This window comes from Passer montanus, unplaced genomic scaffold (assembly GCF_014805655.1).
Source record: "Passer montanus isolate IOZ18808 unplaced genomic scaffold, ASM1480565v1 scaffold57, whole genome shotgun sequence".
NCBI lineage: Eukaryota > Metazoa > Chordata > Aves > Passeriformes > Passeridae > Passer > Passer montanus.
In genome coordinates this window covers 2,420,655-2,438,406 of record NW_024370705.1, presented here as the reverse complement: position 1 = coordinate 2,438,406, position 17,752 = coordinate 2,420,655, and the positions used below count along the sequence as shown (strand labels likewise).

The following is a 17,752-nucleotide window of genomic DNA, read 5'->3' as shown; positions in this document are numbered from 1 at the left end:
TCTTTATACAAACCTGAATCGTACTTAATTAATCACTGCCAAATTTTTGTATTGTATTCATTTATATGAAATTGTGGCTCAATTTAAATTGCTGCTAAATTCAGTTTTGTTGGTTATTAATCAGACATATGGAACCTCATTCGTAACAGAAGGGACCTGGGGGTCCTGGAGAGTTGGATGTGGGTCACCATTGCCCTGGCAGCCAGCAGGGACAGCGTGCCTGGGGGACATCAGAATCAGCAGCCAGGCAAGGGAGGGGATTGTCCCACCCTGCCTTGAGTGCTGTGAGCCGTTTGGGCAGCACAGTGTAAAAAAGACATTAGGCTCTCAGAGAGCAGCCATATGAGGGACACGAGGATGGGAAAGGGTCTGGAGGGGAAGTGTCGTTGTCGAGGTGGTCACGACACAAAGCAGAGACCACAAGCAGTCTCAGATGGCAACACTTTATTATCGAACATGGCTGACCTTTTATACACTTTTTAATTGTTTATGCTTCTTCTACCTTAACTATTGGATACAATAAATCAACTTAACACCACTGGTGAAAAGTTACAGTGACTTAACTAACTTCCTAAATATACTTTGTGCAGCTGTGAAGTTCTTATCTTTCTGCAGTCCCTCAGTTCTCTTAGTCTCCTTAGTTACAGCCTTGGAAAGAGCTCCTTATCAGCTTCTTCTTTCTTCTCAGCTTCTTCTTACTCCTTTAGCTAACAGGCCCGCTGTTAGCCCCTTCCACAGGGAAGCCTCACGAGGAGCAGCTGAGGGCCTTGGAGAAGACTGAGGGGAGACCTCATTGCGGTCTTTAACACCCTCATGAGGGGAAGTGCAGGGGCAGGACTCGAGGAAACGGCACAAAGCTGGGTCAGGGCAGGTTTAGGCTGGGTATCGGGAAAAGGCTCTTGCCCAGAGGGTGGCTGAGCCCTGGAGGAGGCTCCCCAGGGCAGACCTGACACAGTTCCAGGGGTGTTTGATAACCCTGAGGGCCGCTCCCGGCTCGGGATATTCCCGGGATATTCCCGGCCCGGGCCTCCCTCAGCGCGGGCCGTCCCCATGGCAACGCCGCCCTGACGTCATCCGCGCGGGCCGTGACGCGCAAGGGCCGCGCGGGCGCGGGGCGCGGGCGGCGCTGAGGGCTGTGAGGGCTCTGAGGGCCGGCGGCATGGCCGGGCCGCACCTGCAGCAGCCCAGCTTCCTGCTGGTGAGTGCGGGCACGCCGCTCCTCCTGCTGCGGGAATGCGGCGCGGCGAGCCCGCGCGCGGGGACGGGCCGGGCCGGGCCGGGCAGGCAGCCTCGGGTGTCCCGGCCCGCGCCGCCTCGGGTGTGGGGGTGCTGCGCCGGGAGCGGCGCTGGGAGGGATTGTCGCGGCCGTGGCCGCGGTAAGTGCTGTCCTGCCCCGCAGCCTTGATCGGATTTCCCTTGTGGTTTGTGCCAGGCCACGCTGAAGGCGGATTGTGTCAACAAGCCGTTCGCGCAGAGGTGCCGGGACCTGGAGACCGTCATCGAGGAGCTGCCCGCCAAGGTGAGCAGCCCCGGCTCCTGCAGAGCCTCGCTGCCTGGCAAGCTGCACGGGAATTGTCCTTTTATATTACTGTTTCCTTTGCTCCTCTCTGTCTTGTCAAGACAAACTGTCTGGAACTGCCCAAGGGGGTGGTGGGGGCACGTGGAGATGTTCAGGGAGTGGCACTCAGTGCCCTGGTCCGGTTGATTCTTGTCACAGGATGGACTCGATGATCTCAGCTCTTTTCCAGCCTGATTCTGTGATTATGGGTTTTTTTCTCCAGTTTTTTTTCTGGGTTTTTTTTCTCCAGTGAAACAGTGGGAATGCAGCGTTGCCAAGAATTAAGAACATTTTCTAGTCGTTAAAGGGTTGTTTCACTTCACCGCCCTTCATTAATACCTTTCAGCCTCAGCTGACAAAGAAAATTTGTTTTTAAAGTGTGGCAAATAACTGCAAGTGATGAGTGTTGCTGTAACTTCAGCAGGATCAGAAGTCAGGCTGGGTCTGCCATGATTGCCATGTTGTAGTGCAGTGTTGTGAATGGATGATCTGCCCAGTGACAGCCCAGAAACAGACCTAAAGAAGTGGCTGACACATCTTTGTGTGCTCTGGTACGTGCAGCAGAGATTGTCCAGGTGAGGAACTGTGCACATCAGTTCTCTGTGTCTGTTCTCCCTGAAGGAGCTGCATGGCATCTTCCCGTGGCTGGTGGAGAGCATTTTTGGCAGCCTGGATGGCATCATCGTGGGCTGGAATCTGCGCTGCCTGCAGGGAAGAACAAACCCCAATGAGTATTCTGTGGCCTTGGATTTCCTGGATCCCAGGTAAACTCATTCACTTCAGCACAGGTTCAGGAATGGGTGAGCAAATGAGCAGTGTTTGGCCTTTTTCCACTGTGCAGACCTGAGCTCACAGAGGTGAGGCAGCAGGGGGTGTTTGCCATGGGATTCACTTTCTGGTGCTTGTTTGCAGTGGCCCAATGATGAAGCTGGTTTACAAACTCCAAGCAGAAGAGTACAGATATGATTTCCCAGTCTCATACCTTCCAGTGAGTAACTGAATAGTTTGTAAGAGGGGAATGTAGTTGTTGTGGAAGCTGTTGGAGCTTTGCATGCACTTTGTACCTAGTGGGCCAAGGTGTAGCCTCAGTGCTCCAGGTTTAGAGCAGACCCATTGCTTGAAGTGGCTCTTGAGTGGAGGAGGAGAGTTCCCAGCCATAAAATCTCCAGGAGATTGTGGCTCTCAGCAGCTGGATGTGTGTGTTCAGCCAAGAAAGCTGCACTGTGATTCTTACTCTGTCCCCAGAGAGAGTTGTGTGGTTATTGGGAGTTGCAGGATTGAAAGTTTTCTAAAGCTATCACAGAGCAGTGCCTTCCCTGCCTGTGCTGTGTGCCCGTGTGTTTGAGGTCTGGCTGCTGTCCTGGATGTGAGGTGTCACATTTCCAACAAAAATGTGCATCTGCAGAGTTGCTTTGCTGTGTTTCTTCTGTTGCTACCATCTACATGCCATCTAGAAATTGGTTCAGATAGTCCTACAGGCTTTGACAAAATGAAACCTCATTTAAATATATGGTAATTGCTGGTCCAGCTCAATTACCTGGATAAAACCAGCAGCCAAACACCAATACCCTGCTGCTCCCACTCCTACTGAGAAAGTTACTGTAAAGGCTTTTAAAAAAATGCTGAATTTAAATTAAAAAAAAAATACTCATTTTCAGAGAGAAAGTTGAGTTCTCTGAAGACCCTGCATTTGCACATGGAACTACTGCAATGCAATAAAGTCACTGAGCTGAGTGCAGAGATCATCCCAGAATGCTGGAATGCAGAATCTCACTGTCTGAAAACATACTTTGCAATATCCTGAGTACCCAGATTAACATTTCATTACTCTGTCTTTCAGGGCCCTGTGAAGGCTTCAATACAAGAGCAAGTTCTACCAGAATGCTCTTTATACCACAACAAAGTCCAGTTCCCTTCCTCTGGTGGCTTAGGTTTGAATTTGGCTCTTAGTATCCTTTTAATTGAAGAGTATCTAATTTTTAAAAAATATCTAAAACTGGGAGATCATGAGTGTTTCTGTTAAACATTTCTTATCTGTGTGGGGTAAATCATGGTCATGCTGAAGAGTTTGGGCTGATTAGAAATGTTTAGATTACAATTTAAAATAAACGTGTCCTCTTATAAACCCTTGTTGGAGGAATTTCTGGCCTTAATCAAGTCAACAACAAAATTCCCAGTGTTTCTCAGCAGAGCCTGTATTTCACAATTTTTGTTTTTGTAACTGCTTGTAGTTTGTGCAATATGGTAGGAGAAGGGCACATTCACTTTGCAGCTAGAGCACTTTGGAAGCAGTGTAGCTGTGCTGGTTTCAGTTTGAAGTAGTCAGATGTACCAAGAGCAGCACAAACACACTTTGCCACATAGAGAACACCTCAATTACCAATTGTAACTGCTTGTAGTTTGTGCAATATGGTAGGAGAAGGGCACATTCACTTTGCAGCTAGAGCACTTTGGAAGCAGTGTAGCTTGCTGGTTTCAGTTTGAAGTAGTCAGAGGTACCAGGAGCAGCACAAACACACTTTGCCACATGGAGCACACCTCAATTACCAAGGTTTCAGCCAGCTGGAGAGCAAGAAGCCCAGGCTGAATTTGCTCAAAAGCTCTCACAAGGTACTTCAGCACTGACAAAGTACAAAGGCAGTGTCTATTCAGCATCTCCCAATATCTAACAACAGTTCCTGGTTTTTTTATGTGATCCTTAACTCTGTACCAAGGTTTCAGCCAGCTGGAGAGCAAGAAGCCCAGGCTGAATTTGCTCAAAAGCTCTAGCAAGGTACTTCAGCATCAACAAAGTACAAAGGCAGTGTCTGTTCAGCATCTCCCAATATCTAACAACTGTTCCTGGTTTTTATTATGTGATCCTTAACTCTGCTCTTCCAGATCCCTTTGAATATTACATGTTTTACTTTGCAATCAGTTTGATTACACAGAAGGTAAGTACCTGTGTATTTTTCCCCTTAAAATAGTTCTGGTTATTACATGTTTTACTTTGCAATCAGTTTGATTACACAGAAGGTAAGTACCTTTTGTGTTTTCCCCCTTAAAATAGTTCTGGCCTTTCTCCTGAATTCTCTTAAGAGCCTGCTGGGGTGCTGTGTAGCTAAATTAACAGCAGTTTCATCTGTTCTGTTGGAATTTGTTATTGCTCTGGTTCACTTGGTGGTCCAAGACTGAATAATAAACAAAAAATAAACCAAATACCCACCTTGGATACACCAGTAAGCAGTCTCATGGCAGCAGGGAGCAGGCAGTGGATTCCAAATGGTTTCTCTCCTCCTGTACCCAGTAAGGGTTTCTCTACAGTCAGAACCACAGCTGGGTGCTGTGGGCTGTGGTTATTTGCTTCCTCTGCTGTTGTTACCTCTCTTCTGCTTGGGTACAGTCATTGCTGCAGCAGCCCTTCTCTGACAGCTCATTTTCCTTTGCTCCAAGGGATCTTTGCTGCCAGTTCACCCTTTCTAACCACTGGGCTTCTGCTTTTTTATGCTGAGGGGGTCTGGCATCCCTCCCCAGCAGTGTTTAACCCCAGGTACATGCTGTGTGTCTCTTGCAGAACTCACCTGTCACCCATCACGTCAGCCCTTCCAACAGTGCTTATTTCATCCTGGTGGACACGTACCTCAAGTGTTTCCTACCCACAGAAGGAAGTGTCCTTCCCCCACCTTCTTCAAATCCTGGGGGAGCCATCCCTTCCCCTACTCCCAGGTAATGGCTCTGGTGTCAGGGGTGGATTGTGGGGACAGTGCAGGCAAAATATGGAACAAAATCAAACAGGTAGAAAACACCTCCACACTTCCTCTGTATGTGCTTATTACATAGGAGCAGTGGTGCAGGGTTTGGTTATAGCTAGAGTTGAAGTGATTAGTAATTAGAGGAAGTTGCAGAAGTTTGAAATGTGTCATCAATTGTGCCGTTTGAAAGACTGTTTTAAAGTGTATAAAATACAGATTCAAAGCAATGATGCATCCCTGCATCCCCCTGTACTGCCCCAAGCCCTGCTGACTTGTGTAAGTGCATGCCTTTGTCCTCCCAGGTCCCCAGCAGTGCCCTTCTCCTCCTATGGCATGCACCACACCAGCCTGCTGAAGCGGCACATCGCCCACCAGCCCTCTGTGAACGCTGACCCGGCCTCCCAGGAGATCTGGAGATCAGAAACACTGCTCCAGGTACCTGGCATCTCAGGAGGGAAATGCCCTGCAACGTGTTTTTCTGCTCACTGGGAGATCTCTTCTTTTTAAAGCAGAGGCAGATAGGCCAGTTTGCTTTAGCTTGGTTTTGAATTGAGCAGTGCAGCTGTTGCTTCCTGTTAATGCAACAAAGAACCACTGTGAAGCTGTTAAGTTGTAGCTTAGAAAGGCACTTAGTATCTTTTCTTAGACTGAGGATCTAACAACTGTTCTCAGGCATTTGAGTATTTTTTTCTGGAAAAGTTTCTGCATCTGATTTTCTTTTTTAAATCTTGCACCAATTCTATGCTCTATGCAAAGGCAAAGGTTAAACACAGCCAAGCTGGATTTGTTCATTATCAAGGGATGATAATGAACAAATTGTCAGGGAAGGAAAGGGAAGGAAAAGGAAATCTGGATTTAGCAGTTATTCTGAAACAAGTTCCTATCATGTTGCTGAGCTGACTAATTGATGCCTGGCAGGTGCTAAGAGTTTGTCATCTCAGCCATTGGCTTAACCTGAAATATCTTGAATAGGTGCTGTCTATTTACCAGTGCAGCTTAGTTTTCAAGTTATATACTGTGGTCTTCCTTACACTTACCTTCTGACTGACAGTGTGGGATTACTTCTCTTTCCCTAGCTGAGAAAATATTTGTTTTGCAGATCTTTGTGGAAATGTGGCTTCATCATTATTCACTGGAAATGTATCAGAAAATGCAGTCCCCTCACGTCAAGGTAATAGTTTGTACTGCACTTGTGAACTTCACCTGGTGGTTGAGCTCTTACCTTGGGGTAAATCTCCTATTCTGTGCAGAATATATTTTTGTATATGGGTCCAAAGGAACGAAATAACTTATCAGAGTATCTACATAAGTGTGCCAGAGTTGCTAATCCAGTTACAAAGAGTGTTGTGAATAAGTGTGTCATCCAGATTTGCCTTCATTGCAGAAGTTGTGTTAGTTTTGTTCTGGTTTTTGTTTCTTTTTTTTGTTCAAGATGAGTTTGTGGGATGGTCACAACAATCTGAACATCAATACACTAATCAAAGTACTAATGATTGAGAAGATCAAAGTATTAATGATTGAGAAGGTGCCACTGTAAAACCATTGTGTTAAATCCCACTGGAGCAGCATGACTGCTAAAAATAGCCAAAATTGATTTCCAGCAGAGATAGCAACTGTTACTGAAATACCAATTAGTAATTTCTAACATCCATAACCATTATTAGCCTAAATCCAAATTCTAAAAAATCTTTCTCAACTGCTATTTTTGTTTCATGTTCCAAAATATGCTTTTCACCGTAATGGTGTCAGAAGCAGCTCTGTAGCTACAGAATTTGGATTATCTGACAAGCTCTTGCTCAGATAATACCCTGTTGTAAGCAGTTTGTGGTGGCCTGTTCAGTAACAAACTACTGCATGTAAGAAGTAAGTAAGTGTTGGGGAGGCTAAGATTGAAGGCATTATAAATGTAAAGGGAATTTGAAGGAGAAAATACTGATCCTCTGAATTCCCTCTGGGTCACAGTGGGACTTTCATAGAAGGGGAGAGAAATAATAAAAGCTGCTCAGGATTTATTCCTGTGTGGAAGTGCAATATGGGAGTTGACTGAAAAATTCTAATCCTTCACTCCACAGGATATAAAATAAACCACGTTTATATTTTGCTAGGGAAAAGCATTGGAGAGCTGAAATGTGATGGGTTTTGTCTTTTATTCTCAAAGTTGAGGTCAAAATGCAAACTCACTAATGTTGCAAAGTCTCCACTTGGGACTCCCAGCAGCATGGCTGTGCACCTGTGATGGAAAGGCTTTGCTTGAAGTACCTTTGGTCTGTCTGTCTGTCCAGTCTCTGTGCATCAAGCGCTGTGCTTAGGCCAGAAATGATGATTGCTTTAAACTTCTCTCCTCTGTTCACCCTCTGTATTTCAGATGCTTTCTTCTAGCACTAGGGAGCAGCAGTTGCAGACAATGACTCCACGTTATGGTGGGGTAGGGCCTAGGTAGAGCTTACAGTTCTCTGAAATCAGCACTTCAGGATCCTCCACAAGGTGTGTTGTGCCACAGCCTGAGGCCATAACTCCCTGATGGTATTTTAGTTTCATTTTTGATGGGAAGTAATCATGAACATGTAAAATAGGAAGTCTTCCTCTTTGGGGGGGTGGAACAGTGGAATGGGGGACTGGAATTCCCCATGAGATACATAAATGCATGAAGGATCTCTCCTGCAGGACTGAGGAGAGGTTCAGATCAGCTGGGGGCAGGACTGTTCATTAGCCTGTGATGCTTAAACTGAGCTTTGTAGGCTGGGTGGGCTGAGGGAGAGCAGTCTGCCTTGTAGTTCCTCAGATGAGGAAGTACAACATCCAGAAGTGGAAGTTCTGTTTTAACACAAGCATTAAAGACCTTGACTGGAAACCCAAGAAGGCCCTATACCTTATTCTTAAAATGATTGATAATTATGAAGGATCACTTGATTGCATTTAGCCTTCTGTGTGCTTGGGAGGAAGGGTAATTAGTGACCATTCAGTGCTGGATCTAGGGCTGTTTGGCCATCAGTGATTTGAAATGGCTCTTTGGGAAGGTGGGATGAGGTTCTGCAGGACTTGCTCACTCTTTGTCCAGCAGCCAGATTTGTTTGCTTTCATGGGCCAAGACAGATCTCAGATAAGTAACTTCCTTGAGAAGGAGAGTCATAGATTTTTCCTTAAGCCTTGGTAATGTCATCACAGACTTCCTTTAATAAGTAGAAGGCAATGGAATGGGAATGAAGAGTAAAGAATTTCTTTTGAGAAGATACATGTTACAGCTTTGAACTTTTCTTGGGTCTGCTGTGAACCTGAGGTTGATGCTATTTGCTATGCTGTCATTGTTTTCCCTTTTAATTCAACTACTTTCCAATTCTTTTGTCTGTTTGTTTTTTCTCTCTCTGATGATCTAGAGTCCAAGTGTGCAGCATCTTTTTTCCTATTCCCTTCTGCTGTTAACACAAGAAACACTTAAAAATAAGTAATTTGATAAAACTTTATGGAATGCTTCCTGACCTTCCAATGCCAGGTGTTCAGCCCCCAGCACTGCATGTGGAACACCCATGAAAATCCAGGGGGTTGCAGGTTCCTGTGGCAGGGGAGTCAGTTTGGAAGCAGACAATCTGCCCAAGCTCCTGGGGAGCCTGCAGTAACAATCCTGCCACTCCAAGGGTGTGAAACCAAAAGCTGCCAAACTGTCAGCAGAGGAGATGGGGTAGAGGCTGTTTAAAGACAGCAGAGGTGTGATCTGGAGAGTTAGTTTAGATGCCTGACAACAGTCATTGGGGTCTGTGTAGTGTACATTTTTTGTTTTATGTTTTTTCATTAATTTCATACATGTGTGTCACTGTTGCTACAGTATCCTCTTCACTGTCATAGTCAGAAAATACTGGTCAGGTTCTTCCTTCAAGAAGGAATCTGGCTGAGGCTTGCAGAGACTTCAGTGTTATGGCAAAGTGCATAGCATACAGTACTGTGCTGGGCATGTCCTTGCCTTTTTACATGTGTAATGCTTCCCTCAAATTACAGCAAAAGTAATTTCCTCTTTTGGGGAAATTCATAAGACCTGCAGCCTTCTAAATGGCCTTTAACTAGAGAGAAGACACTGGATTTCTCTGGTCAGGAAAGTCCCATTTGAGCTTCTTCCACATACAAACTGTGCTTCTCCAGCAGAACAGGAAGAAATGACAAAGTTTTCAAAATAGATGTAAAAAAGCTTGCAGAATATTGCTCTCTTGGTCCATTTTTAATAAACAGTGTATAAATCCTTGTTGCTGCAGTTCAGTTCACTTCTGAAATTGGGAATTTATTTGGCAGAATCTCCATATCCCCCAGCAGTCCTTGCTCTGAGCTCAGCAAAGAGAACAGCCAATTTTTTGACACCTGCTCCCAGTTGTATTTCCAAGTTGACAAAGGATAAGAAATACTATGGAATCAACCTACTGAACACCAGAAAAAAGAGGATACTGTGGCTGCAGTTGTTATTGTGATATGTTGTCCCTGACTGTATTTGTGATGTTCATTTTTCCCCCCACCCTTCTTCCTTGGGCTCATTCTCACTTTTTTTTTCTCTTGCTCTCTTCTCTCCTTTTTTCCCTCCCCCCTTCCTTTTTGTTTCTGTTGTCTCAGCTGGAGGTTCTCCACTACCGACTCAGTATCTCCAGTAAACACCACGGTAGTCCTGCCCAATCCAGCTACCAGGCCCTCCACGCATACCAAGTATTACCATCTTTTCATTTGGTTTCCTTTTTAAGAATCTTGTTCCATCATATAATCTGCCAAGTGTATTGGTGCTGGCTGTACAGCAGCTCCTTCTGCCAAGGTGTGGTTTTATAATTGGAGAACATTGCATTGAAAGTCACCAAATTGTTCAGTGAAGCAGATACTGAGAGATGTTAGTAAAGGTCATGGAAAAAAGAGTTAAACTCTAGCTAATGTTATGAGGACTAATTGGAAACTCTGTTTCTAGAGATGCATTCTTGCAATGTAAGACTTACCAGCTATGCTGTTTTTTGGCACCAAAGCTGTCTCCACCAATGGCAGATTTCTGCCTCTCACACAATAGTCATTTAAGCAAACCTTGCGTGGAAGAAAAGATCAGAATTTGCATGGCTCTCACCCAGATTAAGGTAGGTAACATCTGGGGGTTTTTAGCCAAGGAAATGTCATTGGATAATACTAAATTTGTGGTGGCAATGTCAATTTGGCTGTCCACTTTTGCAAAAGCACAAGTGGTACATTTGCAGATTGTTCAGGAAATGTGCATGCAAAAACATTCCTGTTGGAACAGATTGCTGATTCCTCTTTTCCTACTTCAGCCCTTTATTCATTGGGTCTTCATTTTGGGAATGGGGAGGGCTGAGCTTATGTACTATAAAGCTCTTTAGCACTACATGGCATTTCCCTGCTCTTTAATTCTTTTTTTATTTTGTTTTAATTAAGTGCTATGATATCTCAAGGTGCTGTTTAGAAAGGAACACAGAAAGTACTACTTTAAATCCTTTTTACTGTTATATTTGTTTAATTACTGTATTAAGAATTAATAATGGCACACATCCATTCTGTATAAAAAGGTTTGACAACAAAAACACTTGTGGGGAAAGGTAGTTTTTAAAGCAGTGATGATCATAATGGTGGTGATCCAGGCTAAGAAGAAATTGTAACAACTGCTATGTGGAGAAACTACTAACATCACCCAAAATGATGTACTGAAATAGGGTGGTTTTGTAAATTCCAAAGGTACCTTCAGTGGGGGTTTGGGATTTTTAAAATTGCACCCTTTCAAGGCCTGTAGCAGAGTACTCAGCCTCTAATTGCTGTGGAGATCCTTGTCAAAACTCCAAGGACCACACAACTTCTTGGTGTTCTACCTTCTTGCATAAACTTATCAGGACTGTAGAAAATGTGCTGATACAAGTTGGAGCTGTCAAAAATAAGCCCAGCCTTCATTAGAGCTGGTAGAAGTTTAACCCTCTGAGAAGAGTCCCAGGTCTGGCTGCACTGCAGGAGTGTGTCTGTCATGGAGCCTGGAGTGATTGGCACAGTGTATCCAAAATCTTAGAGAGTGTAAACAGGCATCTGCTTTGCCTCAGGCATTGCTGAGAAAGGACCTAGACACAGACACAGACACACACTCCCTCCCTGCCTCAATCCAAAAAGGTACCTTCAGTGGGGGTTTGGGATTTTTAAAATTGCACCCTTTCAAGGCCTGTAGCAGAGTACTCAGCCTCTAATTGCTGTGGAGATCCTTGTCAAAACTCCAAGGACCACACAACTTCTTGGTGTTCTACCTTCTTGCATAAACTTATCAGGACTGTAGAAAATGTGCTGATACAAGTTGGAGCTGTCAAAAATAAGCCCAGCCTTCATTAGAGCTGGTAGAAGTTTAACCCTCTGAGAAGAGTCCCAGGTCTGGCTGCACTGCAGGAGTGTGTCTGTCATGGAGCCTGGAGTGATTGGCACAGTGTATCCAAAATCTTAGAGAGTGTAAACAGGCATCTGCTTTGCCTCAGGCATTGCTGAGAAAGGACCTAAACACAGACACAGACATACACTCCCTCCGTGCCTCAAGCACTGGAAACTTCTTGCAGCTAATCCAATACACCTTCCCAGCACTTTCCATTCTATTTGCAGCTGTAACTTACATTTCATGTACATTATTCTTAGCTTTTGTGAAATAGAATACAAATCTCAAAGTCTGCCTTCAGTGGTGGATTGATAGTTCACTACCCTTACAGCAGATGACGTACACCTTCCCAGCACTTTCCATTCTATTTGCAGCTGTAACTTACATTTCATGTACATTTCTCTTCTCAGCTTTTGTGAAACAGAATACAAATTTCAGTCTGCCTTCAGTGGTGGAGTGATATTAGTTCACTACTCCTAGAGCAGATGACAGTAGCAAAGGAGTTTGTGCTTTGAACCAGCAGTTTTTGCCTCCTTCACCTCCCTGCTGTGTCACACACTCACTTCTCAATAGAAACATCACTGTGGCTCACCACCACTCCCTGTGCTGCTCCCACCCAGGCTGTTCTCCCCCCGAGGGTGCTGGGACCAACAGGATCTCACAGGACTCAAAGCAGTTGCTGTTTTTACTGTAACTGTCTAGGACTGTTCTCTCCTGTAAGGCCGATGAGTACCAGCATAGGAAGGAGAACTCAGTGCAGCCAGCCATGAGTATAAGCAAAGGACCTGCTGTGCTTCTGCAGCAAGGAACTTGCAGCCATAATGAAAGGCTGAATATTCTTTTTTCAGAAAAGGGTAAGTCAAAATCTACAAGTTACTCTGCTCTTTAAAGCTAGCCCAAAGTTCAGTGCATTAGAGTACTGTAGATAACTTTTCCTACAATCCAAATATGCTGCTGTTTCTTAGTGAACTGATGGCAGAAGATTGATGCAGCTTGTCCTGGGGAGCAAACCTGTCCAAAATCAGGTGGCACCAAACTATGGTGAAGAACCTAGAAGGAAAAGAGCATTTCCTGTATTTTGATCTGAGAATATAATTTTCCTGAATTCCCTGGACATTTAGCAAATGACACTCATTAGGTGCCTCTCTTTTGCTTTGAATCTAGGAGTCATTCAAGCCCACTGAAGAACACGTGCTGGTGGTAAGACTGCTTGTGAAACATCTGCATGCTTTCAGCAACAGCCTCAAACCAGAGCCTCTCTCCCCTTCAGCCCACTCCCACACAGCCAGCCCACTGGAGGAGTTTAAAAGGTTGGTGCATGAGCACGTCTCTGAAATGTACAGAACTGAAAAGCTGAGCTTCCTCCATGAAAATCTCATCTTTCTTTGAGAGGCTGAATTAGTTTTGATGCTAAATACAGAAGTACATTATTAAAAGTATATGAGAGCTAATGGATTATGTTTCTCTCATCCTCTGAGGGAGGGCAGCTTCAGCAGCAGCTATTGCACTAGTCTGTAGAGAAAAGAAAATGCTACCAGAGGATTCTGATCAAAGTTAATTTAGTATTTGGTATTTAATAATTTGAGTTGAAATTCAATGGCTTGAAGTAGTTTCAGTTAAAAAAGAACAAGTTTTGCTCAGTTCTTTCTCTATTTGCATTTGTGAAAGTGTGTTGGGTTGGGTGTTTAATTTTTAAAATTTGCTGCTCAGTTTATACACGTGACTGTCTTTGAATCTTTTTGCAGGGTTGTGATTCCTCGGTTTGTGCAGGAGAAGCTTTATATCTTTTTGCAACACTGTTTTGGCCACTGGCCTCTGGATGCCTCTTTCAGAGCAGTATGTACTTGCTTCTCCACTTAATCTGTACTCAACAGAACTAGTTATTAGTTATTAAAACTAGTTATTAGTTATTGCTGTTTAGCAGCTGTTTCTTGGTCTTTACATCTCTTTTCTAGACCAGTAGAGTTCTTTATATATCAAAAATCAAAAAAATCTTTATATATCAAAAATCAAAAAACCCTTCCTGCCTTCCTTTCCAAAAAAGTGTTGGCACTGATGTGGGTTTCTGTGGGATCTTGCCCAGGTTCTGGAGATGTGGTTGAGTTACCTGCAGCCCTGGAGGTACGCGCCCGAAAAGCCCCCACAGAGCACAGAGCCTTTGCCCCGCAGCGTCTCGGAGAAGTGGTGAGGAGGGGAGCAGCTGGGACTGACCTGAGCCAAACCTCAAGGACATCTGAGTAAAATAGCAGGATTTCAGGAGCTATGCACCAACCTGAGTTAAATTCCTGTATAAGACTAGAGAATGATTTCTTAGAATAGTGGTTTTTGTTTTGAGAGTATTCTTTTGTCTCAGTGTAAATTTACCATCTTTCCAGAGACAGTCTAAAACATTCTCTTAGTGGCTTATTTGGTAACAGACAAAATAACAATTCTTTAAATAGCTGTGCTCATAAATGCTGTACTCACTTTGACAGGGCTGCCTTCATTCAAGAGAACCTGCTCATGTATACCAAGCTGTTTGTGGGATTTCTGAACAGAGCTCTTCGGACAGACTTGGTCAGTCCAAAAAATGCCCTCATGGTGTTCCGAGTAGCTAAGGTCTTTGCTCAGCCCAATCTGGCTGAAATGATCCTGAAAGGTAAAAGGATATTTTTACATCTTGTGTTGTCCTGTCTCAATCTTTCTTCACAATAGTCACATCTCATCTCAGAAGCACTGAGGTGCACTTCTCTCCCATTTTTCATGCTATTTCACCATTCAAAAGTCTGTCTTCACTAATGTTTGTCAATTGATTTAGCAAGTCTATAGTTCTCTTCTATTCACCATAGATTGCAGTTCACAATTTTTTCTTTAAAGAATAAAGAACCCAATACAATTGTCAGTTTTTCTTATGCTGCATTGTATGGTCTGCATTAAATGCATGCTGACATTTCCTCCTCTGGGCAGAGAGAAGTAAATAATGAACACTAATTAAGTCCTCCTTCCCTTTAGAACTCTCTCTCTAATAAAGTTGCCCAGCAGCCTTAAGGCAACTGGACCTTCTCCAGCAAGACCAGTATTATCTAACCATCTTCAGTGCTTTTTTTTTAATTCTAGGAGAACAGTTATTCCTGGAGCCAGAACTTGTGATTCCCCACCGTCAACACCGACTTTTTATGAGCCCCACTCTTGGTGGGAGCTTTTTGTCATCACGGTCTCCAGCTGTTACAGATGCCTCATTTAAGGTGAAGAGTCATGTTTACAGCCTGGAAGGACAGGACTTCCAGTATAAACAGATGTTTGGCACAGAAGTCAGGAATTTGGTAAGCAACAAGTTCCTTTGCACCTGCCTTTCTACTGTGACAGATGTTTCTCAGTGCTGAGCATCCATATTAGAAATTAAAAGCAGAAAACTTCACACCCTGAATTACTGAATAATTTAGTTTGCTGACAATGACTTCTGGACTCTGTGAGGTCTCAGTCCAGCACAGCTGTAAAAATCTGCCTTCCTTTGATAAATAATAAGTTAATGTAGCAGCTTGCTGCCTTGGAGCAGTATATGATATTTCCTCTCAAACATGCTTACTGTGATCTTGTGACTGATCAGTACCTACCAGCAGCTCAGACAAAAGGAGCAGGAAAAAGAAAAAAAGCAGCTGGAGAACCTAAGCAGCTCTGAGGTTTCTTAAATACTTCAACAGAACTGCCTCTGCCCTATTGGAAATGCAGCTAACAGCACAAATCCATATGCACTAAGAGAGTGAATTTGCTGGGATTGCTCTCACTTTCAGCTATCAAGGCAGTTTTATCCCTGTGTTGATGCTTAGTGGTCCTTTATCTTTGTCTCACACAATTTTTGTTTTCTGTTTTAGGTGTTAAAGCTGGCCCAGTTAATTTGTCAGGCACAGCAGACAGCAAAGTCCATATCAGACCATTCTGCAGAGACAATGGCCAGCCAGTCCTTCTTCTCATGGTTTAGGTTCACACCATCTGATGTGAATGGTTCCTACACAGGCAATGACCTTGATGAAATTGGGCAGGACAGCATCAAAAAAACAGATGAATACTTGGAGAAGGCACTGGAATATTTGTGCCAGATCTTTAAGGTAAGTAACATCTTTCTAAGAACGTGGCAGCAAGAACAAGAGTCAGGATTTGTCAAATGTACATCTGTGTCTCTTGTACTGTGTGGGGTCACACAGCTGGCCAGAGACCTTGCTAGAAAATTCTAACATCTTCTCAACTTTGCCTGCTTCAAAACCCATTTTCAGTGTAGATGGAGTTAGGTGTTCTGAATTTCTAAGTATCAAACCTTAAGTGATGACTCTTTTGGACTGCGTAATTTATACCAAACCTGTTTATACCAAGGCTGTCCTCTTGTTTCCAAACAGGCAATTTTAAAAACTCTGCCGTATCTTCTGAATGTAGAGCTGTAAAAATACAACTGCAGCTATGGATGTTAAACTTAAAAATAACAGATTGATTTCTCTGCAGCAACACTCCCTTGTACAGACTTGCCCTAGGAGACAGCTCTTTGACACTCCTTGGGAGCTAAGGGAGATATAAGCCAGAGCACTAATCTAGAATTGGACAAGCAATTGGAGAGGTTTATCTCATTTTAATGTCTAACTGAGGTGCTATGAAGCAGTTCTTGGTATCTGAGCTGGCTGTCAAAGACTTCCAATGCTAATGAGTTTAAGTTAAATAGGGGGTGGATCAAACCTGTGCTTTAGAACTGTGTTGTTCTTGCGCAGCTGAGTGAAGCCCAGCTGACCCAGATGATGATGAAGTGTGGGACAGCTCAAGATGAGAATGGAAAAAAACAGCTTCCAGACTGCATTGCCAGCGAGAACGGCCTCATCCTTACCCCCCTTGGCAGGTACCAGGTGAGAGAACAATTCCTTATTGCTGCCCGGGCTGTTCTTGAAAAAACCACCCCTCCTCCTGTGACAGAGAGAAACGCAGCTTACCCGGGGCTAAGGGAGGTGCCAGTCCAAAGGTGTTTCAGGTGGGAGCTGCAGGCTGAGGTGTTTCTTTTGCCATTGCAGATCATCAATGGCTTGCGCAGGTTTGAGCTGCAGTACCAGGGGGACACTGAGCTGCAGCCCATCCGCAGCTACGAGAACGCCGCTCTGGTGCGCCTCCTGTTCCGCCTGGCCTCGGCGCTCAACGCCAGGGTGAGCACAGCACTGCCCCCTCCTCCTCCTGCACATCCTGGTCTGCCCCCCTGTACCCCTGGGACACGTCCTTTGTTCTTGCTCTGTCTTCTCTGAGGTCTAGATGGGTATTTTCTAGTAGCTTCTCTACCTGTAATTCTGCTTTCCTACATAAAACATTGCAAATGTGATTTATTAAGGGACTCATGGTTGATGAACAGGGGAGTAACAGAGTGAATGCTTCTAAACAGGATAAGCAAACTCTTTTCTTAGTGCAGACTTGCCTTGTGTTTTCATGCCTAAGACAGTTCTGCTGTTTAACAGTGCAGTTTGATCCCTGTAATTCCCATTCTCTATATTAAGAAAATCATAAAATAAGTTACTTTACGACAGCATTTGCAGGAGGACACTAACTCTTACATGCATCTTCCCTCAGTTTGGTGATCAGATGGAAGTGCTTTGCTCCAGGGATGATTTTGTTGGCAGACTGTGTCGCTATCACCTGACCAACCCCCAGCTCCTACAGAAAATCAGGTACAGCCCCGTGGTGAGGGACAGAACGAGCCACAACTGGGGACCCAGGATCAGTCTGAGGTTTCTGGCCAGCTACAGGACTCTGATCTCTTTGCTGATGATCTACTTCCTTGCATCCTGGTTTTATGTCGGGCCAGTTGGCTGCACCTTCATTATCCTAATTGCATATTTTCTTTATGCTGTAATAATGACTTTTTTCTTCGAAGGATGGAAACCACATGAACACTAGTTTCCTCTTCCTGGCTTCTAGAAATAAATGTTTTAAGGATGAGCCTGAGATTCCATGACTAAAAATGTTTTAATTATATCAGCTCTTCCTAAAATATTTTTAAATACTAAAGTTAATGAAGTTTTATAAACATTGATGTGGCCTTGTAGAGATAATCAATGTAAATTTTATTTTTATAAAAGTCTTCCTGTACACTCA

General features: G+C 44.1%; 1 protein-coding gene across 2 annotated transcripts; it reads left to right on the top strand.

Moving 5' to 3' along the window:
• The first annotated feature begins 1,102 nt into the window (after window positions 1–1,102).
• On the top strand, window positions 1,103–17,751 carry SMPD4 (sphingomyelin phosphodiesterase 4). Of its 2 annotated transcripts, XM_039725806.1 has the most exons (19): window positions 1,103–1,198; window positions 1,433–1,519; window positions 2,180–2,322; window positions 2,471–2,546; window positions 3,399–3,507; window positions 4,439–4,491; window positions 5,112–5,263; window positions 5,592–5,724; window positions 6,389–6,460; window positions 9,880–9,969; window positions 12,821–12,966; window positions 13,402–13,492; window positions 13,740–13,840; window positions 14,131–14,294; window positions 14,753–14,958; window positions 15,508–15,741; window positions 16,390–16,521; window positions 16,684–16,812; window positions 17,228–17,751. In XM_039725806.1, the coding sequence occupies exons 1-19, from the start codon at window positions 1,160–1,162 to the stop codon at window positions 17,552–17,554; spliced, it is 2,484 nt and encodes an 827-aa protein (XP_039581740.1). In that variant the 5' UTR covers window positions 1,103–1,159; the 3' UTR covers window positions 17,555–17,751. The 2 variants fall into 2 exon arrangements, with proteins under 2 accessions (XP_039581740.1, XP_039581741.1); XM_039725807.1 differs by lacking the exon at window positions 9,880–9,969.
• The last annotated feature ends 1 nt before the right edge of the window (window position 17,752 follows it).

What these genes read in the sequence shown, in the direction of transcription:
- SMPD4 (XM_039725806.1), top strand. Translation starts at nt 1,160, where the DNA reads ATGGCCGGGCCGCACCTGCAGCAGCCCAGCTTCCTGCTG. An exon ending in TGGATGCCTCTTTCAGAGCA is followed by an intron (nt 13,493 to 13,739) that starts GTATGTACTTGC and finishes GATCTTGCCCAG; the next exon opens with GTTCTGGAGATGTGGTTGAG. An exon ending in CCTCGGCGCTCAACGCCAGG is followed by an intron (nt 16,813 to 17,227) that starts GTGAGCACAGCA and finishes ATCTTCCCTCAG; the next exon opens with TTTGGTGATCAGATGGAAGT.